The 27,829-nt window shown below is 35.9% G+C and overlaps 3 protein-coding genes across 6 annotated transcripts; 2 read left to right on the plus strand and 1 right to left on the minus strand.

The window, feature by feature from the left end:
* Nucleotides 1–433: 433 nt before the first annotated feature.
* On the plus strand, nucleotides 434–2,887 carry LOC113733440 (WRKY DNA-binding transcription factor 70-like). Its single transcript, XM_072078283.1, has 3 exons — nucleotides 434–968; nucleotides 1,852–1,953; nucleotides 2,197–2,887. Exons 1-3 carry the CDS (start codon nucleotides 613–615, stop codon nucleotides 2,741–2,743), a joined length of 1,005 nt encoding a protein of 334 aa, XP_071934384.1. The 5' UTR covers nucleotides 434–612; the 3' UTR covers nucleotides 2,744–2,887.
* Nucleotides 2,888–6,038: 3,151 nt separating this feature from the next.
* LOC113729699 (WRKY transcription factor 55-like) lies at nucleotides 6,039–10,339 on the minus strand. The gene is made up of 3 exons (XM_027253951.2): nucleotides 9,702–10,339; nucleotides 7,555–7,686; nucleotides 6,039–6,741 (listed from the first exon to the last, which is right to left on the minus strand). Exons 1-3 carry the CDS (start codon nucleotides 10,178–10,180, stop codon nucleotides 6,213–6,215), a joined length of 1,140 nt encoding a protein of 379 aa, XP_027109752.2. The 5' UTR covers nucleotides 10,181–10,339; the 3' UTR covers nucleotides 6,039–6,212.
* A 4,674-nt stretch (nucleotides 10,340–15,013) lies between these two features.
* LOC113730239 (uncharacterized) lies at nucleotides 15,014–27,417 on the plus strand. Of its 4 annotated transcripts, none has more exons than XM_027254792.2 (21): nucleotides 15,014–15,267; nucleotides 15,914–16,012; nucleotides 17,701–17,852; nucleotides 18,211–18,283; nucleotides 18,767–18,889; nucleotides 19,329–19,437; nucleotides 19,778–19,857; nucleotides 20,088–20,169; nucleotides 20,486–20,625; nucleotides 20,712–20,822; nucleotides 20,941–21,057; nucleotides 21,162–21,251; nucleotides 21,909–21,962; nucleotides 22,114–22,188; nucleotides 22,415–22,490; nucleotides 22,687–22,786; nucleotides 24,331–24,400; nucleotides 24,971–25,044; nucleotides 25,753–25,859; nucleotides 26,278–26,526; nucleotides 26,802–27,417. In XM_027254792.2, the coding sequence occupies exons 1-21, from the start codon at nucleotides 15,142–15,144 to the stop codon at nucleotides 27,170–27,172; spliced, it is 2,478 nt and encodes an 825-aa protein (XP_027110593.1). In that variant the 5' UTR covers nucleotides 15,014–15,141; the 3' UTR covers nucleotides 27,173–27,417. The 4 variants fall into 4 exon arrangements, with proteins under 4 accessions (XP_027110593.1, XP_071934385.1, XP_027110594.1 ...); XM_072078284.1 differs by having other exon boundaries at nucleotides 15,133–15,267; nucleotides 15,951–16,012; XM_027254793.2 differs by lacking the exons at nucleotides 15,014–15,267; nucleotides 15,914–16,012 and adding an exon at nucleotides 17,458–17,594.
* Nucleotides 27,418–27,829: the final 412 nt, after the last annotated feature.

Raw genomic sequence — 27,829 nt, forward strand, 5'->3', positions numbered from 1 at the left:
GAAATGTTCAACAATTTTTTAGGAATTATATATAGTAGTATTAGAGAATCATCTAAACTTACAGCCTGGCAACATTGAGGGGGCAGATTGTCATTACATAAAAACTATGGTGCAAAATATTAAAAAGGCGATACTATAAGTCCATAATCTTGCAATTACCATCCCTCCCAAAAAAAAAAAAGAAAAAAAGAAGTTCCAGTTGGAAATTACATCGTAAATTACGGAAGTGTCCCCCTGAGAAACGAAGCGTAGATTCTGACTAATTGTCTCGTATTTGGGTGCACAAGTGGAAATACACAAATAAGATATGCCAGAAGCATAGCCATCTGCGTCATCACCCAGACGCCATCAGGAAGACATCACAAGATAAGCGTCAGCATTACTACTGTGCGTTTTTATTAGTTTACTTAGTAGTATAATCTACGCTGGAGATTTTTTTTTGGTGTAGTAATTTTCTTTCTCCTTTCCTCCAATTTGCTTACCGTTTTCCTCACACCTTCCTCCTTTCCTATCCCAAAAAGCAGCGCAACCCTTCCATTTTCTTCACTCACTCGACCCTCCTTCCAAATATCCCCCCAGCCAAAAACCCACTTCTTGGATAAGCTTAAGACCATGGACTTACCAAACCCTCAACAGCTCCGTACAATCCTAGAAACTGTGATCGGAAAGCTACTAAAAGGAAAAGAATCCGCAACCCAACTTGTAGCCTTACTCAAAAAGCCCAGAAGCTCTGGAGATCGTGGTGGGTCGGTCTCGGCTGAGGAACTTGCCCTCCAAATCTTTAGATCTTTTTCTGAGAGTATTTCTGCCTTTAGCTCTCTTGAGGGTAAGGGTAATGGGATATGCCAGATCGTGGCCGCCGACGGCGTCGTTAGGGTGTCTTCCGTTGACCGGGGGAGCTCCAAGACTTCGGACAACAGCAGGAAGAGGCTAGGAGTGAAAGATCGGAGGGGTTGCTATAGGAGAAGGTGAAGCGATAATATATTACTTTCTGCAATAGTGACTACCACTAGTATTTTTACTGTTGGCTTCTTGTTGAATCTGTGTTCTTTATTCTTCAAGCATATACTGTACTGTACTTATTAATGTTGTGTTGTATAATTTGCATGATTCTTCTTGCAAGGTGATGGCGGCGATAAGAAATTAGTAGTAGTATATATATTGATTTGGATTTTTGCTTGGATGTGTGTGTTTGGAGATTCTGAGATGTTTTCAGAAAGTAAACTTTAAATAACTCAAAGTTGCAATAAAAACAAAGAAGAATATATACTTGATTTCACTTTTCAGCCACCATGATGGTGATCATATATGGAGCAGCAGAAATAATAATGATAGAGCCGAAATTTTGGTATAACTCCATCCCAGTTATTCAGCTAATTATTAGTGTAGCTGACAAATATAACAAACATTTTTTTTTGGTTCTTGTGATTAAAAAAGAAAGAAAAAAAAGGAAGTACGTACTTGCTGACAAATAATGTCCCAAATAGTAGTAGTAGTAGAAACTCACACATGGGATTAGACAGTTATTTCTTATTCATTTGAATATTCCTATGGCCTTATATATTTTCTTTTACCTTAATGCTTCTAACCCAGAAAAGACATATATATCTGTTACGTATATATGCTTTAAATATTCTGTACTAGCTACAGGCTTTATTTAGATAATTGTGATAAATAAAATTGGTGGCCAGGTTCTTCTGTGATTCTTTTTATTTTTCCTTATTTCCCTTTCATGAGCTTGGGTGGTAAAATTTTGAGTATTCGATTTACTTATTTATTTTTGAGATCTATGTACATTTCCATTCTCCTTCAACTATCTAATCAATTAAGTTATCCATATTGAATCTGCAGAAACGTTGCACAGTCTTCGATTATTGTCTCCTCTACTGTGGAAGATGGACATGCATGGAGAAAATATGGACAAAAGGAAATCCTCAACACAACATATCCAAGGTATATATTGTCTCTTGAAGCATAATTTGTTTCTTTATGTGACAGTACTAGAACAGTATAAGAAAATCACAGCAGCCTGAAAATATTACTTTAATTATCTCAGTTATAAAAAGGAGTTGGCAGCACAAGAATGCTTTGTAAACTATTATCTGATGAGGATCCACCACTGACAAGTCATGACAAATAAAAAGTCCCTTTAGAACTGAATAGTGATGCCTTTTTTCTCAATTTTGTGATTGGCAGGTGCTACTTTAGGTGCACCCACAAGCATGATCAAGGCTGCAAGGCAACCAAGCAAGTCCAGAGGATCAAAGAGGAGCCCGTCATGTACCAAACCACATATTTTGGGCATCATACTTGCAGTGATACCCTGATGAGGGCTCCACAAATCATCTCAGACACAGATCCCATGGACTCTTGTCTGCTTAGTTTCGAAACAAAGGCCCCAATCAAGCAAAATCTTCTTTATCCTAATCGGGTGATGACCACCGCCACAGCCACAGGGAATCAAGAATTCAAAGATGAGACGCAGAGTGATGTCTCCGACAACAAATCATGCCTGGATTCTTCTACCATGTTGCAGAATCCAACGACTAATTCAGAGACATCTGGACGGAGATCCTCCAACGTTAATGGAGCTTATCACGAAGAAGTGGTCTCTGGCATGCACTCATGCTCATCAACTCCTTTGCAAGGGCTGGATATGGAGGATTTCAGTACTAAATTTGATGATCTAGACGATCATCTTTTATTTGACGACATGGCCGGGCTCTTGCCTGCCCTTTCCTAAACTCTTGGCCTGTATCCATATAACTTCACTGTCTTCCAACTCCAGAAGCTGTTCGGACAAGTGATTGAAATTCAGCTGCTCTCGCCTGCCCGGAACTAAAGGGAACTGCTTTCTCTCTAATTCAAGTCCTTGTGCTTCACTAAACATGGTGTCCACTGGTTAATTTGTCATTACTGTAAAAGGTATAGCTGTAGATGTAAATGTCTGTGTGGTGGGGTGGGAGCTACCGTTTGTTCTTTTTCTTTATCGAGGTGTGATTAATGTAACTATCGATAATATGTACGACGCTAATACCTTTTACTGCTATAATTTAATAACCCAGTTAGATGTGTAAGACAAGTAACAGTTCTTCATACGAGCGTTCGAATACCTTGAAGAAACGTTGCAGCAACTAAATCATTGCTTAATGAATCCATCATTATTAACAGCACTCTACAATCACTAACCAGAAAAGAGCAAGTGACGATGGGGAAGGCGCTATCGTTGGTCTGCAAGTTGATGCACGATTTTACACATGTTTTATGTTATAGTACCGCCGGTCTGGTCCATATCAGCTGCATATGCTAGATGGATAATCCAATATTTTCACCATCTTCCTGTACTAAGGGCTTGAAAACCACAGGATCAAGTTCAAGTGGTAACTGGTAGGTCATATACATATCTTGTGTGGCCCAGCCTCAGATACCACCATAATTCTTTTCGAGAATTAACATTGTAATATGGGTATTCTTAATACTTCGCTTTCCCTTAGCTTCTGCAATTTCTGACACCGACTTGGATGATGGAACCGGAACCTTTATGTCTTTCATTCACGGAATTGCAATCTTGTATTTGCTCTGGATTTTTATGTACTCGATAAATAAATGCTTTTTTCTTCCTTCCTTGGAGTTGCATATATCTATATGTAACTAGAAATGTACTAATTGCTATAAAAAAAAACTGTAATAATTTATCTTTTGTCATTTCTGGCCACCATGCAGAAAACGACAAAGACATAAGGAATTAAAAATCTAGACTTTTCCCCTTTATATACTAACGTAACAAAAGGAATTGTTTCTTTCCCTAGTGGGTGTGTTTGATAGGTAAGTTATTTCAAATAATATTTTGTTTACATTATAAATATATTTTTTAACTCATTTTTTATATTTTTAATTATCTTTTTATCTCACGTACATCACATGACAAAAAATATTACTGTGCACAAATTTAGAGATTATTTGAAGTATTATTTATAATTTTAACTGTAGTATGTTTTGTGATATGATATATGTATGATATATAAAAATATAGTTCAGAATATAAAAGGTGATTGAAAAATACGTTTCTAATACAAATAGCATTTATTGTATTTAAACACGCCCATTGATATCAACCTAATCCTTAACAAACAGAAAAGTTAAGAAAAGCTCTAGATGTATAATTAGAAATACAAATGGATCTAATCAAACTAGATAGCTAGTATTTAAATCTATTGGATTATTTTAACGAGTTTAACTTTTTTTTTATTGGTCAATCTCAAATAAATTTTATCGAGTCAGTGTGAAATTTTTACATGTATATTTCAAATTCTACACTAATTGTGCAAACTCAAGAACACAAAATGCTCATCATTTGGTTTGTTTAGTCGGGAGCTAAACAAACTCCAGCTCTTATGGAGCCAATTTGGAATTTAGTAAGGTTCCGAGCCAAATTGGAGTTTTTTTCTTCTTTCTCTTTTGCACTCTAGGGTTCTGAATTCTAGATATTTCTTTTTTTCTTCTCTCTCTCTTGCACTCAAATCCTGGACTTCATAGATTGAGCGATTCTGACCTCTCACGCAAACTGCAAATGCTTACGCCGAAAGAAGATCCTGCTTGCAGCCCTTTTTTTTTGTTTTTCTTTTTTGAGCTACTCGCAGCCAATTTTGCTCTAAACTGTGCACAAAATTAACCAAACGAGTCGCAGTAATATTACAATGGATATGTTAAATAGCTTCATACTACCATTAAACCACAAAATACTTTCGATGGAAAATTTGCTTCATCTAAAATACTGCATCAACCAATCATTAATGTCATTGCCACCCCGAGAATGCAAATGCGCGGCCAAAAAACACTTGGATAGAGTATTGTTTGGTATAATTATTGGAATATTTTTTGTAATGTAATGTATATGAGATAAAACAAATAATTAAAAATATAAAAAAATAAATTTATAATACAATAAAAATATTATTTAAAAAGATCCGGTTACTTTTCTCTTCGGAGAACCAATAACTCATTTCAAAGCGACTAGTAAACACAGTAGTACAACCTTAGCCAATTCATTAGGCTAGTGGATAGCCAGTTGGCACGTAGTTAAAGAAAAGTCTTTGAAGTAATGATTGTTCCCTTTCTTGTCTTATTGAGAAGAAATTCTCAACCAGACTCGGCCACGTATAAAATATAATAAATTAGAGCCGGAGACACATGATGACTGTAACTTGGCCATGGCATCACGGCTCCTTTTATGGTTGAGGTTTATCAATTTCCTTTTTTTTTTTTTTTGGGCAACTTCATAACTAGATTCACTTCAAGAAAAATGTCTGATGTCGGATTGTTAAGTGTAATTATATTGTGAAGTTTTCTAAAGAAACCTAGTAGATTTAGAAGTGGAAGAGCATAATACTATTCAACAAAAAGAATATTAGGTTGTGTTTGGATTGTATTTTTTATGATTTTTCATGAAAAAAATACTGTAGCGATTTGATGTATGTGAAAAAAAAGGTAATAGAAAAATGTGATCACGGAAAATGACGTAATTTTTCGACGAAAAACGGTAATCCAAACAAAGCTCAGAATTCAACGATCCTTGGATTTGTAGTTTGGGGCACAAGATTTGCCGACTGCAAAGAAGATCAAAGTGATGCGATGCATTTTTGTCCTACATTCTATGGAGTGTCAAATCAATACTAGATTTTTTTTTCATTTGGTGGGGGGGGGGGGGTGGTAGAAAATTATAAATAGTCGCGTGGTGATTAAATTACTGCAATTGCATGATTAATGTACAGCTTCCGTGCCCTGTATGCAATTTCATGTAGTCCCTTTTCATATTTGCTGCCGTCAGAAAATGGGAGAACTCCAAAATTATTGAGGAACCTAATATTGATTTGCTAGCTAGTATTAATTGGTACAGAAATTAATCAAGTAGGGAAAATTTTGGAACTCCAACGGGATAATTTCCCATTGTAACATTAAATTATACAAGTAGGGAAAATTCTGTATATCCTGCTTGAACAGCCTCCTCCTCCTCCTCCTCCTCCTCCTCCTCCTCGAGGATTCTTCAATCTTGCATCGTACAATTAAAAAGAAAAAAAATTTTTATTCCGTACTTAGACGGGGCCTAGACTAGAGTGTGAATCTTCTTGATCAATTAGATGCTTAATTAGGTTGTTACCCGGTACTTAAAACCTTAAAACCAAACCACGAGAGATGAATCAATGAGTTAATGATTAATTTTTCTTGTCTGCTGAATCCGGCCATTTGTCATCCATGGAAGAGAAGATGAGGTCCATGCTAGTACTGCTGCTGCTACCGGAGTTAAACATGACATCAGCCATATCTGCGACGGGGTAGTCAACATCCCTCCCGTAGCGGGAGGTGGATGGACCGGCTGCTGCGCCACCACTCGTACTGCTGCCCATGTTAACGGTGCTGCTAGTGGACCCTACTACGCCTCCCCCGGCAACAGCGAGGCCAAAGTCACTAATGGTTAGCCATTGGCTCATGGACAAGGTGGTGTTGGTGGTTGGATTCGGAAGAGAATGGATGGCAGCTGCCGTGGCTTGTTGCATCATACTGTGAGCTTCTCTTCGTTCCACCGGCAACGGTGGCGGTACAGATGGGGCCGTGGATGACAGATGGCACGTGTGGTCGCCTCGGTATGTCACTTCGAATATGTTTGGATCGTCATCCAGTCGCTGGACTAGTTTCTTGGCTGGACATTGGTACAGCTTTTGGTGGGTGCACCTGAAATAACTCCTGGAAAAGACACAATCCAAAAGTTTTACAAATTCAATCATATGTTGGTTTTCATCTTTCTTTGTCTCCTAACGAGCTGTTATGGTGCGTGTTAATTTCCAAGTAATTTACTTTCCTTCCTAGCTAGCCTGTCAAATTTCGTCTGATTAGTAACAAGCAATTAATACGAGGGGTGTCCAGCATTGATGCGATGTAATTTCGGGGTACTTTCGTTAAACAATACAACTCCAAAAAAGCATAACAGGGTAATTAATTGCATCCTAAAACCGGTCAACTCTTTAGTATTATATTCTTCAATTTGTTTTCTTGACTGACGCGTGAAAAATGCATATCTGAGTGCATGGCATGTATTTTCATCTGCTAGAAAGGGTTATTATCATTTTGTTAATAAATAAAAATATATGTCATGCATTTAATTTAATGAAAAGCAAAGTAACTTTTATTCACACGCTTCTTTTAAGGGCCGCTTGCCAATTTCACTCCACCGCGCTCTCGTGGCGGTCATATCATATGCTACAACTTAGTTCCAGCTTTATATTCAAAGGTCTTCAGCTTGGGAAAAATGCAAAATGTTCATTGACGCTTTCAAATTCAAAGAGTCAGAACATACAAGTTAGGCCTTACGTAGAAACACAGTAATCAATAAAAAACCTACTACGTTCCGGCTTTCTATTCGAAGGTCTTCCCTTCAGTATGTGAAAAATGCAAATGTCCATTGACGCTTTCAATACCGGAACTTGTGTAGAAACATAGTATAGTAGGTAATCACAAAAATGTGCTAGATTCAGTTGGCTTCTAGGATTGCGCATGTACCTTGGAAATCTAGAATTAAGAATGTCTTTCTGGCCGTATTTTCTCCATGTATAGCCATCCTCAGGTGGAATCTCGGTGTTTCCCATCTGTGGAGCAGGTACTCTCTCAACCCTTCTCTCAACACCGCCGTCCCTACACGTACATAATAAAAAAAAAATTATAAACAGATCAGAATTGAGAATCCCGTTTCCGGGTCAATTTATCTACAAGATTCTGAATATAATTTTATGCACTTGTCGTAACACAAGAGAAGCTGAAAACGAGATTATGTATATCATAGTGGGAGAACTGCAAATAACTTCATTTAAAAGGGACTATGTCATTCTCATGTTACAAGGATCCAGAACGTTTTGTGTAAACCAGTATTCAAATTTTTAGGCAAGAACAATGCTACCAAGCCAGCAAGCCTATGATCTTCCTTGTAACCAAATTTACTGCTAATGAAGCCAGAGAGGTTTAACTTAGTTAGGCCCAACAGATAGACTGCAATTATAAATTGCTATTCATATACGGTCCCCTTTCTGGTTGTCAAAGGGGTAACCAGTTCGAGCTAAATGAATAGTTTTAATCATGACTGGCATGTTTTACTATCTTGTTAGCTATTGGTATAATAAGCAAGCGACAATACTTCACTTATGATGAGATCATTTTTGTTGTCATCTTTATCTGTGAACGTAGAAAGTGCCAAAAGAAAGCAGCCAGCAATTGCATAGCTCCTACAGTAGCTCTAACCGGAGAAATCAATCTTTTCCATCCACAGGGCACGGCTAAGAATAACAAATTTGAGAGAGCAAATATTTCTGCTATTGACTCTTATATATATATTATAGATACTCTCATCTTAATTTACCCACCAAAGACATAAATTTTTTACTGGCACCCCTAAGTTCTCGATCAAATTGTTAGAGACTTCTTTTAATTGTCATATTAATGTTAATTCTCTGTGTCATGTATACAGGATATTTTCCAACACAAATTACCTAGAAACTTCTTCGCAGTTCTAGCTAACATTTAATGTGAGAAATTGTTCTTTTAATTGATACTACATTAAACGCCGATAGCTATGCCCTTATATCAGTTGGGTTATAGAGGGGAATGCCATCCACCATTATGACGTGTTTTGGATGAAGGACTCCATATTTTGAGAAAATACAAGAGAAAAACTAAAGCTATGCTGATCAACAATTTGGATTATCATCAAGCATAAAAGTTGTTTTATACGCTAAGGATGGAGGTAAATTTAGACAACTCTTAAGTGTTCTATGTGAACTAAATATATATTTAGTAGAACCAAGAATATGATGTTATTAAGTTTCAATTCACAAAAGTAAAAACATAAGTTTTCATCCGAAAAATGGCATTTGTATGTGTCCTCCTCAAAAAGAAAAACTGATTCTAGAGGAGAAATAAAGGTGTCCAATCAATCAAATTAGTCATCCCTCCTTTGATATTAGGGCTACATTTCTTGGTAACCCTCTAAAAGACATGTTTAGTGATCACGACAAAAAGTGCTTTATTTAAAAAATTTTCTTGGCCCTTCAGTGTGAACATGCAACAAATCAAGTCAAGTTTTGGAATTCCTGCTTATTCCTGCTCATAGTAATCTATGTGGAAGTTCTTCAGAGCAACGGATGGGACAAATCGATTTGCTTCTAGAAAGCAAAGTGTTTTTGGACAATAGATTATTTGAGATAATTTTGTGAAGAAAACACTGTAGTACTTTTTTCATATGATGTATGCGAGATAAAAAAGTGATTAAAAAATATATTAATGATTCAAGCAAATCAATGGATAAATAAGGTATAATTATTATTTAATTCAACTATTTCAACAAATACAGATAGTGTTGTGGTAATTGAGTTGCACATGGTTAGAACTTTCACAGAAAGCAGAAACACACTCACTTTGTAAATTCCAAAACAAGAGTAGCTAAATGTAAACGGATGTCAAATCAAGAATCAGTATGGGAATTGCTAGGGTTCTTTCCATTTTCCTCGCCTTTGTTAATTTATCATAAGCTACTGTTGCACGAAATGCGTATATTCCTTATATTAAAAATTAAGATATTGTGTTTGACCTCATGGGAAAACCTTCATACATGCACGGACTTTTTTGGGGCTTATGTTACGTGGTTTGAAATTTCTTACCTTTTTCGCTGTCTCTGCGACGATGAAGCTCTACCGCCCCCGGAAGACGCGGCCTCAACTGCAGGAGGTTCAATCTCCCGGGCCCTTTCCAGAGAATGCCGCCCACCGCAACGTCCTCCACCGCCCATTTGATCAACAACCATCTCATCCAACCCCCCGCCGATGGCTCCCTTCAACTTTGTATCATCTGGCAAAAGTTGCTGTGCGCGAAGCAAATCCATTGCTCGTGTTGGTATGCTGCTATCTCTTAGCCATTCTTGAAACCCAGAAGAAATCCCCAAAAGCTGGGATTTATGGGACTCGGGAAGAACCGCCAGTTGGGCTTTTGATATACTCTCCTTAGCTCTGCTGAAGGCCCTAATGATTTCGTCGCAAGAGCTGATGAGACTTTCGGGTTGGTTTGTCATGTTAGGTAGGCTTCCTTCGAGAGATTTAGCCATTTGACACCCTTGTAAGATCAAATCAATTGTCTCATCCATGTTTATAGTTGCATGGATTTTGTTGAGGTCTTAGTGGATGGTATATACAAGTGTTTGTATTTCCGCGTCTTAAAGTTGAGCGGCAAATGAGGTAAGTATAGAATATCGAAGGCACTTGAAGAAGATGGCGGTTTTAGTTTAGGTGAAACTCAGGGGGTTTAGTTACTATTTTAAGTATGGTTGTTGTGTGTTTCTGTGCTGCTGCCTTTTGGTAAAAGAGTGAATAATCAGAAGACATTCGTTCAAAGTATTTGCATATCTTGAACACGGTGAATTTGAAGAAGCTTAAAGAAGATGGAAACGACTGAGTCAGGTCATGGGGTCTTCGTAGCATTTTCATATTCAGCCCCTGGAGTCTACGAGAAGACTAAGCCTCATTGAAACTAACCTTTTGGACCATAAATGAATAAGAATTTTTCCCATGTTTGAATATGCGACTGCATACCGCAATTAATTATTGGATTAATTATTTACAAACCTTTTGCGGCAACTGTCTTTATTTGTAACTAAACTATATGTATGCATTATCGTACTACTACTAACCTTAAAAAAAGGAAGGATAGAAAATACAGTAGTGGGATCAGACAGTTGTAAGAAGTATGTGGTCCAAGTCGAATGTATCTTCTAAAGTGTTGACATATTGTTGTTTGGTGAGGAAAATTGAGATATTAAGTGGGGAGATGATAATACTGCTCTAGAATTTGTTGATAATGTATTTATATTTGGATTTTTTTTTTAACGAGTCTAAAATCACATCTAACTTATCATGCACGTTTAAATGTAATACATCCCCTACATTTAAATTTTTTTTTCAAATTAATCTCATTTCTATCAAAAAATTAATTTTGAATCCCTCTTAAAATTGCAACCCGGACCCCTTAAAGGAATGTCCCAAGACACTGATTAGCCAATCCCTTTATAATTTTTTTTTGGATAAAATATCATAATTTCATTAAAATTTCAGCTAATGGCAAAAGTTACATCATCAAACATAACGTCCAAGACACTGACATTGGTTAGCCAAATGCTTTATATACATATATATATTTTATGAAACATCATAATTTCATTAAGATCTTCACCAATGGCAGAAGTTATATCATCAAACATACATATATATATTAAAAAATATATGTGAAGAATGAATACTACAAATTTAAAGAATAGATAAAAATTACACTGTAAAGTTCCAATTTTTTTTTATTTTTAAAAGGAGGTAAAATAATTGTAGCTCTACAAATATTTGTGCATGCAGTGCTGATTAACTTATTTAAGTCCAGATATTATGGTGAGATCTACCGAATAGATTCAAAAAATTTCAGATTCGATAATCAAAATGTGAAAAAAACTCAAATCTAATAAAAGAGAGATGAAAAAACTATCTAAAATTCTCACTAGGAAATACGTATTATAGATGTACGGGATTGACCTTGGCTCCTACGTTACGACCTTCTGGATTTGTGATTTGTTGGCGGTGTTGGTCGAATTCATTGGTCTTTTGCCGTAATTTGAGTGGGCTTTAAAGTTTGCAACGGGAAAATCTTCCAGTCAAAGGGATGAAAGTATAACGGTGGCACTTTTCCTAACTATTTTCTAATGCATTAAGACTAACTGTTCAAGAACGTTCCATTACCTATCTTGTACTACAACCCAAGGTTAGAGTACTCTCCATCAGGAGAATCAATTCAGATCCTGATCAAACTCTCAGCTCCCTCTGCTTTGATTGCTAGAATTGGTATATTTAATTACCTAACTTGTCAGACCGAGGATTTGGATAAGGCAGGTCATTTTCCACTGATAAATCTCCTACGAGCTAGCAACACGATGGACTCCTCGATAGGGGTGAAAAGAAAAGGAAATAAAAAAAATTAATAGACTTATGAGGGGAAAAAAAAAAAAAAAATGCCCCCAGGGGCCAGGGCTGCTGCTATTATTGTTTATTAGTATTTTTGGCACACACTGTACGCTACTTGAAAATATATTAGAATGAATTATTAAATAAAAAAAATATCGTGGAAGAGGAAGAAATGAAAATTTGAAATTGTAAAACTTCCAGATTCATTGAAAGAATGATGGGATGTTTGAAGTTTTTCAAAAGCTAAAACGGAACAAGGGTAAATACGAGATCATATAAAGTGATAGAAATTGTTAATATCACAAGCGTGCTCTTCCTTTATAAGTATAATAAATAATTAGGAAATTTTTTATTTAGACTAATTTGTACTGTAGTAGCTACTAGTTTTCACACGGTACTGCGTGTATTTGGATTGCATAGTTTTGAAATAACATAATTTACTTCACATGTTTCAATCACTTTTTTATCTCACATAAATCACATCACTAATAGTATTACAATAATTATCTCAAATAAATCATCCAAATAAACTCACGTCCAAACAAACCCACTGAAATTACCGACAAAACTTTCCCAAATAACTCGTATACCCCACTTCGGAGTCCAGTTCATAACTTTTAGTTCCTTCATCCTTAAGGACCTCAAAAGAAGAATTTTGTACAAACAAATATGCTTTTGGGTCTCTTGCATTTGATGCATTTGATTACCCAAATTACCACAAATGCGAAGGATAAAACTGATAAGCAGCACCGGTCATTATTGCGTGTGAGATAAGCTAAGTGTTCTTTTTTACTGGAATCTGCAGCTGTCCCAAATCATGTAGACACAAAGGAAATTTGATGCATGTCTCGGGAAAGGATAGTTGGGAACTTCAGTTCCCACTTTCTCAGGACTCAGGACTTTTCTCCTTCCGACGAAAAGTCTATTATATGTGCCAAGAAAAACCCATGAATGTCCTGCTCTTCCCAATTTCCAATCATTAACGGCAGCCTATGAACATTAATTGAACTGGACTATATGCTGCAGTCTCGTTAGGGCGCCGCAACCAAGTGGCAACTGCTTTAGTATACTACTAGTATGATTTTACAGGAAAAGGAAACCCTAATGTATATGTCGAGGCTGGTAAATTTCTTTTCTTTTCTTTTCTTTTTTCTTTTTTCTTTTTTCTTTTTTCTTTTTTCTTTTTTCTTTTTTCTTTTTTCTTTTTTCAATTCTCGTCTCTTTTGATTTGGAGACAATATGGTTTATGCCGTAAGCAGGTGCAAAGGGGTATTTTATGTATTTCTGTTTCATCCTCCTTGACAGGATTGTTTTTAAGAGTACTTGCTCAGTTCATCATTTTTTGCAAGTCTTCGAAAATACTTGTGTTCACTGTGGCATTTATCTCATAAACCTCAATCCCTACTTTAAGAATCTCGCAACTTGATGTTAATGATAGCTATGTCTAGGGGTGCAAACGAATCGAGTCGCTTGAACTTAAGCTGGTCGAGTCTAAATCGAGATCAAAATATTAAACTCGTTAGCTCGCGAGTCGGTTCGCGAACTCGCATATATATATATATATATATATATATATATATATATATATATATATATATATATACACATATATCATTTGAATAGTAAAATTACATATATATCTTTAATATTTTATTATTTGTTAAAAAAAATATTATTTTATTTATTTTTTAAAAAATAAAATATATTTTTTTTTTATTTTTTCGAGCTCGAGCTTCAAAATTATCAGCTCGTCGAGCTCGAGTTCGATAAAACTAAGTTAAGACTCGGCTCGATTAGATCAAAACTCGACTTGATTCGATTCGTTTGCAACCCTAACTATGTCACATAATTGGATTGGAGAACATTTTCTCCATTTTTACTCGTGTAGAGATTTCTATACAAGATTGCTTGCAATCTCGAATTTTCAACAAAATTAGCCGACTGTGGTTTCTTTTGAACATGGCTGGTTCAGTTTAACTTTTTATCTGCTTTTGATTAACCGGCCAGTCCTGTACTTGATTAGATCAAGTTGATCAATCGTTCGTCTCTTCTAAGTGTTTCTGGGTGGTGATTGATTTGATTCCCTTTTAAAATAAAGTATTCAATACTGTTGAATATTAATTAATAGCTAGGCTAAATGTATTTGAACCGAATATGCTGGCTCTTTATTCTAAATCTTTAACTTACCTACTTTGTCCTCAAGCAATTTATGAAAACTTCATTAACAGATCCTTTAAGTGAGCTAAGGTGCAAGATAGTTGGTGGTATTGAAACTATTACAAAGTTAACAAATATGAGTAGATCACTGCATGAAAAAACACGAAAACTAGTCTAATTACTTTAAACATACAATATATGTAAGCAATAGATAGAAACATGGAATTTTCTAAAAAAGTCAGAAAGTGAATTGTCTTTTAATTTATGTCTATCGTATATATAAGTCAGTGTATTTCAGATAGAGTAGAATTTTTTTTAGACATGATAAGTTGTCATATTTTTCAGATAAAATCACCGTATAATCTACTTGCAGTCATATTTTATGTACAAAAATATTGGATCCCACTTTTTTAGTGCTAATAATGAATATGGCTTAGGTCCAATGACTCCAATCCTACTTTTTGAGGAAAAAAATGAATATAGTTCAAGTCAAATCATATTTTTTAGAATCGAAAATAAATATAAATAGGGTTATCTATTTAGCTATAAATAGAATATAATCATTTTGCTCATAAAAAACTATCATTTGTCAGTCACATAATAAATTTAAGATAAAAAAGTGGTCGAAAATCTAGATTGGTATAAAAATTTATCGATTTAATTTTATGAGGGATACAAAGTCGCTATTTTAAATGTGAAGTTGTAATATTTTAAGTCGGTGAATTTCAATATTTTTTGAAATAAAATAAGTTGATCGAAGGCGCACCATCCGCCGTAGGTCGCGAAACACCCGATCTAAGCAGCATATCAAAATTACCGGTTTTCGTCCGGTTCTGTTAATCCCGCTTTCTCCCCTGTTCCGGACTCTGTCCGTATATCCACAGCCCCCAGCCCTCTTTCCCGAACTCGAGGAAAGATAGATATATAGATCGCAGAAAGTAGAGAAAAGATGTTGAAATTCTTGAAAGGAGTGGTGGTCGGATCTGGTACAGGCCCTAAAGATCTGCCGTACAACATCGGCGAACCTTATTCCTCTGCTTGGGGTTCTTGGGTTCACTTTCGCGGCACTTCCAAGGTCCAATTTCCTCTTCCTTTCCATTACCATTTTATTGGATCATATTTCACGCTACTATATATTCCTAGGTATCTGCTTGCGTGATCTTTTTTTTTTGTTTTCCGGTTACTTTAGTTTCTACTTTACATTAGTCAATTTGTGATCTCAGATGTTTTTACTCATATCTTCTAGGGTTTTGGTTTGATCTCTCTTAATTTCTCTGTATTTGGTATTATTGCTTGGAATCTGAATGTTAAATCATGGCTCGATTTTTTATTAGTCTAGGTGAGAATTATGAAGAAGGTGCTGAGATTTGTTGATAATAGTCTGTGTTAGTCTAGATATGTCGGTTTCTGCTAGCCATTTCCAGTTAATAGAGATGATTACGGAATGTTAAGGCCTTTCTCTCTCAGTTTGTCTTTCATGAGTTCTCTTTTCCATGAGCAATTGTCTTCGACCTTTGCCTGAGGTTGGTAGTCTGTACTTGGGGAAACTGACTGTACGCACCTGGATGTGTAAATTGGTGGCCTATCATTGTACTGAGTCATATATGTGCGATGCCAAAGTCTTGTGTAATTTTTTTTAAGCTTTAGCTACAGTTGGTGTTTGTTGATGTTGATAAGCTTCTGGTTATTCTTTTCAAGTATTTGGTCTCTGAATCTAACAGGACGACGGGGCTCCCGTGTCAATATTTTCTCTTCAAGGAAATAATGCAAATGATGGGCATTTGGCTGCTGGTCGCAATGGTGTCAAGCGATTACGTACGGTATGTCTTAATGATATGTTTCAGTGTGCATTTTCAGTTCTCTGGTTTGATTAATAATGCAAAGTTGAACTTCCTATTATGGAGTTAAGGTTCTTATAAAGACATTTGATCTTCTGTTGACATTCATTATTTAGTGTCTTTTAATCTGTAACCAAATTATGATTATGGCAGTATTTCCTTCTGCTCTCTGATATTGTTTCTCATGGAAAACTTGGCAAGAATATTTTAACAGTAAAAAATGCTTACTCCCACTCTTCCCAATCAAATAGGAATGTGATTTTATGGGCATGTCAAGGACAAAATGAGCTGTTTGAACTTTGATATCAACTGTAATAACTGGTTTAGGTGGAAGGTAACAATGGTTAGTTTGCTTTTGTTAACCTTTTACCTGATGCTTTGGGTTCCTTTTTTTCATAGTACATCTGATTTCATTCAGTTGATATTCAACCTGATATAATCTTACAAATTTCAAATTGTCATGTTGATGCAGCCAGTGATTTTGGTTTTTGTAGTCTCCTTTAGACTGGTTGTAATGGTATTGCATACTGTTGATGCAAAGATGCCAAACATTTTTAGTTGATTCTTTCTGTTTCTGTTTTAATGATATAAACTTCAAAAGCAGCTTATTGTCCATCCATAATATGCATACTTTCATCTTCACATTTTGGGCGCTGTTTCAATTCCTAGTTCAATTTTCTTATTTTTTTATTTTGCCTTGCCCTCATTTGAAAGCAGGTGTATTGGTGGAGCTGGATTACATCTACTATCTTTGTTTTATTATAGCTCTTATTTATTTGCTAAGTAAAAATCAGTAGTGAATATTTTAAGCAACTGAAGAAATTTTCCAATAGAGCAATTATGCGAACCAACAATTGGAAAACATACTTTCATATCTGTGAAAGAAAACACTGTACGCATCTTTCCCCAATTGAGTCTTGTCTTTTGAATGAAAATGACATTGCTGCTGACAGCATGTCAGTGCTGTGCAAATTTATTAGAAATTGCTCTTATTTCCAACAACATTGACGATTGAAAACTAAGTTTCTTCTTTAGTGATACATTAGTTCATAGAACTCTCTTCTCTATATAGTGTTGATTGAGGCAAATTATGCACAAGTATTTTAGGCTATATTCTTCAGTAGATATGTGCTTTTGCGGCAGCACTGGTATCTGCATGGGTTGAGATCAGAGTCGCTAAGATGAGGGTAGGCAGTTAATTATATGCATGTAGTATCACATAGCAGGAAACTAGCACATAGGTTTTGGGTCTTAGTCTACTCCTGTTCTAATAAAAAGCCTTCAGACGAGGAGTTATTTGCTGGAATCTGACTGAAGTCAAATTCTTCTTCTTTCAGAAGTTTTGTGTTTAAATGAGGATTTATGTACTTGTCTGTGGACTTATGCATCAGAAGAGAGAAGCTGAGAAAAAGCAATAGGTCTTTTGGTGGAAATTGTCTACTGTCTAATCCCATTCATCTATTTTGCCAATGTTGGTGCTTGTTTTATAGTCATACATTAGAAAAGTGATGGATATGTTTCTGGAGGTGGAAGAAACCGCACCAAATGTTGCTATTGACTATAAGTAATGTTGTAAATTTTCAGAAGATTCTTTCTACCTTGAGTTTTTTGCCTGCATAGGATCTAAGGTGTGTAGAGCTATAATCTACTTCTGTTTACTTCTCTTTCAGGTCCGGCATCCAAATATTCTATCATTTCTTCACAGCTCCGAGGCTGAGACTGTTGATGGTTCTACCACTAAGGTTACCATCTACATAGTCACGGAGCCTGTAATGCCCCTGTCAGAGAAGATCAAGGAATTAGCATTAAAAGGTAGCCAAAGGTATATATTTTAATGCGGCTGATTAATGCCTGTTTCTTGTTACATTTTCAATGCCTAGAGGTACAGGTGTTCATCATTTCCAATCGCATGATTTCTTTTATGGTCATTTTTATGCTTTTCATGCTGCTTGCCTGTAGTTGTTTATATTGTCTCTGAATATCAGGTATCATCTGACTTTCAGTTTCTATTTGCACTTTGTAACACTTCTATGAGGACCAAATACTTGTCCTTTGTCTTCTAACCTCTAGACTATTCACTATTAATTCTTCTACTGCATAGCAGACAGAATGCTTGTTTGATTTTAATAACTTGTTTACAAGTCTTTTATTGGTATACTTTTACCTTAATCTGTTGGCAGAGATGAATATTTTGCGTGGGGGCTGCACCGGATAGCTAAAGCTGTTAGCTTCTTGAATAATGACTGCAAATTAGTAAGTATATGTACACATTGCTTGAAGTTTTCCTCTTATTTCCCCTGTAAATATTTGTTTCAAGTTGAACTGCTTGATGCAAATTAAATTGACCTGCTGATAAGTGATAACTTGGCCATCTTTTGCACTATACTTTACCTTTGTGTTTCAGATATCCTTGATTTTAATTAAGTATATGATCAGTCTTTAAGCCTTATTAGGGAGAGTTTTTTTCAATTTGCTTAGCTTTCTGCACATGCATCGAAGCGTTTTACTGTTTTCTTGGAACTCGAAAATTCTGTTTTCAGACATGCACAGAAAGCTGGCGTTTTTATGATTTGGAGGATTAGATATCATCTTTTGTAATATAAGAACTTGTAAAAACTGCTGCTGTGGTTCCCGTGGATGCTTTTCAATTTATTTCTTATCTGTTGTCCTAACTGAGATTCTTGTTTTGGTGTCTTCTATAAGTTCTCATTTTTAACTGTTTTCCTGTCGGTGCAGGTTCATGGTAATGTTTGTATGGCTAGTGTTGTTGTTACAGAAACTTTGGACTGGAAACTGCATGCCTTCGATGTTCTTTCTGAGTTTGATGGGAGTAATGAAATTTCTACTGGACCAATGCTGGTATGTGATGGGCTTGAATGAAGATAATTGGTTACAGTATAATTTTATATCTTCTTTATTATATTAGTAATATATGCACTCAGAATTGCTTCAGATGGTATCCAGTCTATGGGTAATTTATTAGAGGATACCAATAGCAACTATAAAATCACCATAAGGATTAATTCATGTCAATTGTAGACTACTAAAGCAATAATTGAGGAATCATGTATCCCAATTTTTTGTTTGGGTCAACTTGATCCAAACAGTTATATGGTTATACATTTTGGTGCAGCTTTTTAATATTCTTTTCTTGTTAGCAGTTGTCCACTTTAAGGATATTTTCAAATTTGGCCAAACTTGCTATTTCATGTGACTATTAACTCGTTTTAATTGCTTGTACATATGTGAGATTTGTGTATAAATGTTTTCATAGTGATTTTTATTCATTTTTGTATAGCAATATGAGTGGCTTATTGGTTCACAATACAAACCAATGGAGTTGCAAAAGTCTGACTGGGCAACAATCAGAAAATCTCCGCCTTGGGCTCTTGATTCTTGGGGTCTGGGTAAGTACTTTCCCTGCTTCTCAGCAATTAAACAGCTTTGAGATTGGTAAAGGACATAAAAATTCGGAGTTGGCTTTAATGTTAGAGAACCTCTTTCTCTTGAAATGGTAATTTTGTAAAGCTTCTACTGTCATCAGACTGATTTTTTTGACCACTTCTTAGTTCTGGTGGACAAAGAAGTTATCTTAAAAGTAGTTTTCAGCTTTTTGTTGCATCTTAAAAATAGTTATCATCCCATTTGCTGTTTGACTAATCTTAGACAGGTTTTTGTTATCTGTACCTCTTTGTTTCTAATTGCAATTCATTCTTCTTCCTTCCTTCTTTTTATTTTTTGGACTAGGCTGTTTTATTTATGAACTCTTTTCTGGTACAAAGTTGGGTAAACAAGATGAGCTGCGTAACACTGCTTCAATTCCAAAGGTAAATCACTTCAAATATGATTCTATGATTTTCTGTCAAATATGATTCTATGATTTTCTGTGATGCTTCCAAATTTCCTTGATACTCTACTTAGTTTTTTTCTGTCCCTTTTTATGGCTACATCTAACCTATTGGATGGTTGCTATTTGGAAATTGTGCATAGGTTGCTTAAACTTCCTGTGATTTGAATTTTTTTTTTCATATGCTATTCTTATTTTCCTTTCTCACAGTCTCTACTTCCAGATTATCAGCGGCTTTTGAGTTCTGCACCCTCTCGCAGGTTAAATGCATCCAAGCTTCTGGAGAATAGTGGTTGGTCTCCATTTTCTGCTTCACCCTCAGTCTGTCTCTAATAATTTGATTCCAATTTTTAAATTAATATTCTTACACATTTCTACTGGCTATGAATTGAAAAAAAACCTAGGAGGAGTGATTCTTGTGTTAAGTTTACAATTAGATAGGCAAAGTAGGTTAAAACGAAAGTGGATATAAGGGTAGTTTATTGCTGTACTGGAATATAGTTAGCATCATTTTTGGAATATTTGATCATTGTGATGTAAATCTTCAGTATTACAATTTTTTTCATGGATTTATCCACTCTCAGAAGTGCTACTTGTTCTCTTTGCAGAATATTTCCAGAACAAGTTGGTCGAGACTATACATTTCATGGAAATTCTTAATCTGAAGGATAGCGTTGAAAAGGATACGTTTTTCCGTAAGCTTCCTAATTTGGCAGAGCAGCTTCCTCGTGAAATTGTCTTAAAAAAGGTATTGGAAGCATTTTATTGGTTTCATTCAGATCCCGTTTATGGGCTTTCTTTGGAATTTATCGTATTATTTTTTGGTTCCTGTAGTTGCTTCCTTTACTGGCTTCAGCTTTAGAGTTTGGTTCTGCCGCTGCACCTGCTTTGACAGCATTCCTGAAAATGGGATCCTGGCTTTCTACCGAAGAATTTAGTTCCAAGGTTGCACTCTTATTATCTTTGTTGTAACTTGTTGCCTTGTGCTCACATTTCTTTGCACTGTCCTCTGCATACCAGCTTGTAGATCTCGTCAGTTTAATTCTCCTGGTTTGAATTGTAGGTTGTACCAACGGTTGTTAAACTATTTGCCTCTAATGACCGAGCAATTAGAGTTGGACTATTGCAGCATATTGATCAATATGGGGAATCATTATCTACACAAATTGTTGATGAACAAGTATGGCATGAGTAATTTGATTATCCTCCTTCCGTCAATAGCAACATGATTTATTCTTGCAGTAAATCTGAAAGTGTAATTTGCTGACAAATTTTCTTGGTCAGGTTTATCCTCATGTGGCTACTGGCTTCTCTGATACCTCTGCTTTTTTAAGGGAATTGACACTTAAATCTATGCTAATTCTGGCTCCAAAGGTATGTCATAGCTTGAATTTCCTGCCGTAATTACAACTAAATTGATTTTAGCCTCTTATACTGCCCACTTTTGACACTTGAGATGTCTGTATTTAGTCCTTTAAATAATTACTGAAATAGTTGCACGCTAGTAACCTTTTATGTCTGGAATTAAGAGACTTTTTTCTCCCCCCAACAACAAAACAAAACAAAAAAAAGGTGTTGTAAGCAACAGTATGCAATCCACAATAATAGGTAGATTTCTTAATAGCTTTTATTTCAATTAATAACTAGTTGTAATGTGTTTCATAATCATGAGAATATTAATCATGTGTTTGAATTGATAGTGTAAGATTTTTACCCTGGAATACTGAAAATTGTTTGTCTATTCTTTACTGATGTTTGTTGGTCTGACCAATTTTGCATTTGAACTCTTTTCATTCCAGAGTAGATAGATATTGAATAGCTGCAAAGGAAGTTATGATCATGTTGGGTGGATTAACATGCTTAATATTAGCACAGTTTCCATAAACTTGTTTAGTTGACTACTTGTTCAAGGCTCTAGAGAGTACAATTTAGTTCTTTGATAGCAAATGTTTCTAACAGCAGAAAGTGTGCTTAATTTGAAAATTGGTGTGTAAAAGATTTCTTATACTTTTTATGGTTCTTTATATGCAGCTATCTCATCGCACCATCTCAGGATCCTTGCTGAAGTATCTGTCAAAGCTACAGGTATTTCAAAAGCATGACTATTTGAGTTATAGTTTGCTTCTCCTATGCTTTCTCCTTGGTGGTTATAGATGTGTCTTAGCTTCATGTGGAATCATTTTTTCTTGTTTATGCCCTTGGTGGCTTGTTTCTTAATCTTTCGGAACTGATGAAGGTTGACGAAGAACCAGCGATCAGAACGAATACTACCATACTGCTTGGAAACATTGCCAGCTATCTCAATGAAGGGGTCAGTTAAGAGTTGCTATGATTTTTTGTTGTGGTTGAAAATCTTTATATTTGTTTGTAGTAGATATGATTGATCTTGGTTTTGCTGGTAGACTTCTATGAAGACATGAATTTGTTTTCCCATTAACAAAGTTGATGGCATTAATCATTACTTATTTATTTATCGGGCACATTTTTGGGCTGTTTAGTATATGAAATGCTCTTTCTGATGGATTGACTTGTCACAGACGAGGAAAAGAGTTCTGATAAATGCCTTTACAGTTCGTGCTTTGCATGACACATTTTCACCAGCCCGAGGAGCAGGTGGAATAACTCCCTCTTATTATTATTATTATTTTGGGAAATGATATTTCTGGGCAAATTTTGGTGCTGTTCTAGTGTCCATGTCCTACCGGGTGCTGGGATTTGAATTGTTTTTCAAAATGTTGCTCTTCCTTGCCCTCTTTTTTATGTAGATGAAAATAAATGTAAATTAACAAGGAGATTTTGTGGGTGCCAGGTATCATGGCTTTATGTGCAACCAGCTCTTATTATGATGTGACTGAGATTGCAACTCGGATTTTGCCTAATATTGTTGTATTGACTATTGATCCTGACAGGTACCTTTCTTCCTTCTTATTTGTAACTATTAGCTTAGTTTTTTTTTTCCTCTATCAAATTTTATATTTGTTTGTTGAGCTGTTTCTATTGAAAATTTGATGATTATGTTGCCTTTCATACACAAATATCATTTGACTTTGACTAGTTCATGTTGAATAGACCTTGAAATTTCCAGCACTATGCAAGCTAATCTAGCATCTTGACTTGGAAGAGCATATTATGCAGCCTAGACATAATGTTGTAGAAGAGGCAATCTCTTTTAAGATCTCTTGTTTGATAATATGTAGAATTATGTTTATGATAGTGTGTTCTTTCCATCTGCCTTATAACCTTTTACTTGGGAAGACTGATAGCTGCTGTTTTAAGATAATGGACTACCCAATATTAGGTGGGATTTCTGTTTCCTTGTCATTTATAATTTATGGCAATTCTTGAAAGGGTTACCAAATGGAAAAACAGGAATAGGAAGAAAAAATTGGAGAGAGATTAGAAGTGTCTTTTGCATGCTGAGGGAAAAAATCTTTTGAGAGGGTGGATGGTGGCAGGAACAAATTTTAAAAATGTCTTTTGCTTATGTTTCCTTCTTGTTGAGAACCAAACAAGAGGAACAAATTTTATTACTAATGTCTTTTATTTGCTAAACTTGGAGATCCATGGTTTCATTTTGAAGCGTTTCATCATTATTAGATCTCTTAGCATGCATAGGCTTATGAGAGCTGGTTGGTAGGCCTATGACTGCAAGGCTAATTAATTACTTAAGCTGACGGTGCACTAGCAATCGAATTAAAGAGTGTGTCTCTTTACTCGTCTTGACATGTAAGTTTTCCTAGTTATTCAGGACTGGAGATGGTTATTTATTTATTTATTTATATGATTTCTTTCCATTTTCTCCTGTTCTTTAGAGGACCTTAGCTTATTCTGACAGAGAGAAAGCGCTGTCGCAAAATTGGGATGAAGAAAAGTCTTTTATCAGAGTAATTGAAGTATTGACTGATAGAAGAATGATTGGATATTTTCCTTCTAGTAGGAATTCTTTTGGTGGTTAAGATGCGCTTAATGAGTGCAATCAGTGCTCTAGTTTGATGGCATGCATCTGGCTGAAATATGGAGCCAGAGCATGTAAGGACGAACATGACAGCATATGAAATGGAGGGCAACCCATATGGAATACATCTGACTGAAATATTGGAGACAATGTGTAAGGACAACTGACTTCAATAGTTCTATGACAGGATACGAAGTGGAGGTCAACCCATAAAATGATTTGAATTTTTTTTTCTGGGATTGCTATTGAACAAGCTGAACATGCAAAAAAATAGGAACCTTGAACTACTTTTATAAGGTGATTCTGGACCAACTTGCATCCTCGGAGTTCCACCTTACATAGTTTTCTGCGTGAAATCACATGCTTGAGTTGCCAACATATTTCATACTTTTTGGTGCTCATGTTCCCTGTTTCATGTATTCTTGCTTTAGTTGGTAAATGGTATTTCATACTTTATAATCATGTCTTGGAAATTGTTTATCTTTCCTTTTGGTGCAGTGATGTTCAATCAAAGGCATTCCAAGCTGTTGAGCAATTTTTGCAATTAGTTAAACAATATCTTCAAAAGGTTTGTATTATGAATTTTATTCATCTTACTTGTGTCATTTATAGATTGTGAATTGTGTCTGGGAAGAGCTCAATCGATGCAAATATTTTCCAATTCCACAAAATGTTTGATTTAGAGCACTTGTTTCACCCATTTTGTGCCATAACTCTAAGATGATCTCCTTGCCATCTGATTAAAGATTTGTTTTTTTATAGTACTACCAAACAAGCATCTGTTAACTATGTTGATGAAGATGTTAAATTTCTGCGCAAGTTCAATCTATTAGCATGCAGACATTTGGATGTGTTTTAGTCACATATCTGTCTCTACTGCCTATGTATGAGCTTGTGCCTTAAGTTACAAATGGACATCATTGTCTTAAATTTCGGGGCTTGCTTGCAGGTTTTCCACTTAGCATTCTTCCTGGCATTTATATGCACTTAACTCTTGGTTCTGCACGGTTAAATTTTAGCCTGGGATGTCGAGTCCAGCTCACAATGAAATATATGTTTCGTTGTTATTTAACCATAATGTTTTATGTTTGCATACATTTGTTGACTTGGTACTGATAGTCTCTGTGGTACTTTATAGGCTAATGCTGGGGACAACACTGGGGCAGCAAGCACTGGAATTTCACAGATTCCTGGAAATGCAGGTTTACTTGGGTATGTAAATTTTGAAGTTTGTTATTTAGTTTAATGTTTTTCCTCCATAACTTAGATTTCTTTTCATTTGTGCAGAAGCATTTCTTTTCTTTTTCTAATTTAATTTGTTAAGCAGCATCTTTGGAATTGGTGATTTTATAGGCTTGTGATGCTTGCTTAGAGCTAATCTTATTTTATAGGCCAGGTCATGATTGGCATCTTTACTTGTTATGGATTGCGAATGGCCCCTGATGTTATCTCTGTAGCTGATTTTTAATTGTGATACGGATCCAATTTTGTGAATAATTTCATGCTTGAGACTTTCTTGTGGATAGATATTTCCAAGCTTAAATGCAAGTCCTCTTGTAGCTTATTCTTTTCTGTTTGCTATTCTAGTTTTTTCATAGCTTTAGACAAGTATGGTTTCTTGATTGCCTCTTACCAGCTTTTGCTTATCACATTCTATTATACACTGATGGGGAATAATATCTTAAGAGAGTGTAATTATTTTATTTGATCTAGGAAACCTCTTTGTTTCCGTTCCTATTGAGCTGTAGCTTGCTTAGGTCATACTGGATTTCTTTTGGTCTTTATATTATTGAGAGCTTGCATTCCCTTGTGATTTTATGACGTAACATTAATATATTTTGTGTCAATGACAATGATTTCCACATGCATTTATTCATTAGGGATCTTCTGTTCACATCCAATATCACCTTTATGATGCAGATGGGCCATGAGCTCCTTGACTCTGAAAGGCAAACCTACGGAACAGGCTCATCTTCCTTCTGCAAACACAAGTGCACCTCTTAGTTCCGCCGCCTCCAATGCCTCAGGTTGGATCTCCAATAAAGATTTCTTTGGGTGATAAAAATTGCTTATATGGTTTGTCAATGCGTTTGTTGGTTTATAAGTTGATCTTTGGGAACCTCATCTGTTGTGTCATTGAAGAGAAAATGCAATAGGTTTGGAGGTTACATTGAAAATAGGGGTCGAAAGAAAGGTGCGAGTGGAAGATGCATCCAAACCAGGAGAAAAGTTGTGTGTTAGTGCACATGTAGGCCCATAAATAAAAATTGACCAGGCAAAATGAAATTGGTAGTATGTGGTTTAAGTGAGTTTGTGGGTTGTGGCAAAATTTGAGAAAGTCTAAAATTACTCTTGATTACTTAGGTGAATTTCATTTTCTAAAGCTATATGGTGGTGTTAATGTTTGACAAAAGGTCTGATGTTGATTCATGATGATCAATGCAGTGATGGAGAGTGCAAGTCTAAACCCAATGCACAAAAGTTCCAGTAGTGATACAGTGAATCAACCAGTACCAGTTTCCCCGACATCCACTGATGGATGGGGGGAACTTGAAAATGGAATTCATGAAGATCTTGAGGATGAAAAGAATGGGTGGGATGACATTGAACCACTTGACGATCCCAAACCTTCTCCAGTGCTTGCGAATATCCAAGCAGCTCAAAAGCGGCCTGTCATGCAGCCAAAGCCACAAGGTGAGGACACTTTGTCCTTGTGCATTTCTATCGTGTGCTTTTTGAGCCTAAGCTGTGTGTTAGAAGTACAAGGATGTTGATATTCACAAATTTGTCTGGTCAAGTGAATTGCCACTTTTGCACCCCAATGCAAATAAAAAGGAAAGAAAATTAACTAGTGATTGGTTTGTCTGATGTTGGTGCTGGTGAGTTTAAGAGTTATCTTTGAGCCCACATTTGGTTTTTGTATAGAATCTCATTTGTCTGTCTTATGAGCGATACTATGTTTGATTCAGTTACAAGTTTGCAACCAAAAGGCACATCAAAGACGAGCAAAGGTGAAGATGATGATTTGTGGGGTTCGATAGCTGCTCCTGCTCCAAAATCAACATCCAAACCTTTGAGCTCAACAAGAAGTGGAACGGTAGATGATGATGATGATGATCCATGGGCTTCTATTGCTGCTCCAGTGCCAAAAACTTCTTTTAAGCCTCCCAGCACAAAATCAAGTGACGCTGTAGGTGATGATGACCCTTGGGCAGCTATTGCAGCACCTCCTCCTACCACCAGAGCAAAGCCATTATCTGCTGGGAGAGGTCGAGGATCGAAGCCTGCTGCTCCAAGATTGGGTGCTCAGAGGATAAATCGAACATCATCTGGGATGTAAATTAGCAGTTCTATCATATTGCCAAAAAAAATTAAGAAATGAAAGTGGACATAGGGTGTAAGAAATGCTGAAGACAGAAAGGAGCTGTGTACATTTTTCTCTTATGGCAACTTAAGTTCAGTTGAACCATGACGAACTTTGGTAGCTAGATCAAGATGAGCTGTACTTCTAGTTTTGGAAGACATCAAATGCGATTGTAATGTCTCATTTTTTAATTGAATTACGGTATTATTTTTACTGTTCAAGGGCTTGCAATACCTAAATTTAGGATCGATACATCTCTTTCCTGGGCGAGTTGTAATGTTTTTTTAACGGCTAGATTTCGTATATTCTCAAAAAGAAAAAAAAAGTGTGTGATATTTGTTAGTATATATGGCTCTGCTAAACGCGATGGATGTTTTCAGTATTGTTAAATTGAGTAGAAGATGCTACGGCACTAACGTGCGTCGCATAATCTTTCGGTTTTGGCAATTTAGAAGTGCAAGAAAATGCGCCTGAAGATGGGGAAGTTGTGCAAGTTTCAGGAGGCAGGCAGAGAGGGGCGTGGATGTTGCAGGTACGACAAAGAGCGGAGGCGCATGCAAATTGCTATGGGGAAAGAGCTGCTGGGTTTGTACTCAATGATGGACCTTTTTACATGCATCACGTGATCTCTTT

This window comes from Coffea arabica, chromosome 2e (assembly GCF_036785885.1).
Source record: "Coffea arabica cultivar ET-39 chromosome 2e, Coffea Arabica ET-39 HiFi, whole genome shotgun sequence".
Classification (NCBI taxonomy): domain Eukaryota; kingdom Viridiplantae; phylum Streptophyta; class Magnoliopsida; order Gentianales; family Rubiaceae; genus Coffea; species Coffea arabica.

What these genes read in the sequence shown, in the direction of transcription:
- LOC113733440 (XM_072078283.1), top strand. Translation starts at nt 613, where the DNA reads ATGGACTTACCAAACCCTCAACAGCTCCGTACAATCCTAGAAACTGTG. An exon ending in AGGGGTTGCTATAGGAGAAG is followed by an intron (nt 969 to 1,851) that starts GTGAAGCGATAA and finishes TTGAATCTGCAG; the next exon opens with AAACGTTGCACAGTCTTCGA. An exon ending in CTCAACACAACATATCCAAG is followed by an intron (nt 1,954 to 2,196) that starts GTATATATTGTC and finishes TGTGATTGGCAG; the next exon opens with GTGCTACTTTAGGTGCACCC.
- LOC113730239 (XM_027254792.2), top strand. Translation starts at nt 15,142, where the DNA reads ATGTTGAAATTCTTGAAAGGAGTGGTGGTCGGATCTGGTACAGGCCCT. An exon ending in ACTTTCGCGGCACTTCCAAG is followed by an intron (nt 15,268 to 15,913) that starts GTCCAATTTCCT and finishes TGAATCTAACAG; the next exon opens with GACGACGGGGCTCCCGTGTC. An exon ending in ACACTGCTTCAATTCCAAAG is followed by an intron (nt 19,858 to 20,087) that starts GTAAATCACTTC and finishes CCTTTCTCACAG; the next exon opens with TCTCTACTTCCAGATTATCA.
- LOC113729699 (XM_027253951.2), bottom strand. Translation starts at nt 10,180, where the DNA reads ATGGATGAGACAATTGATTTGATCTTACAAGGGTGTCAAATGGCTAAA. An exon ending in TCGCAGAGACAGCGAAAAAG is followed by an intron (nt 7,687 to 9,701) that starts GTAAGAAATTTC and finishes ATGTACGTGTAG; the next exon opens with GGACGGCGGTGTTGAGAGAA. An exon ending in CTTAATTCTAGATTTCCAAG is followed by an intron (nt 6,742 to 7,554) that starts GTACATGCGCAA and finishes TGTCTTTTCCAG; the next exon opens with GAGTTATTTCAGGTGCACCC.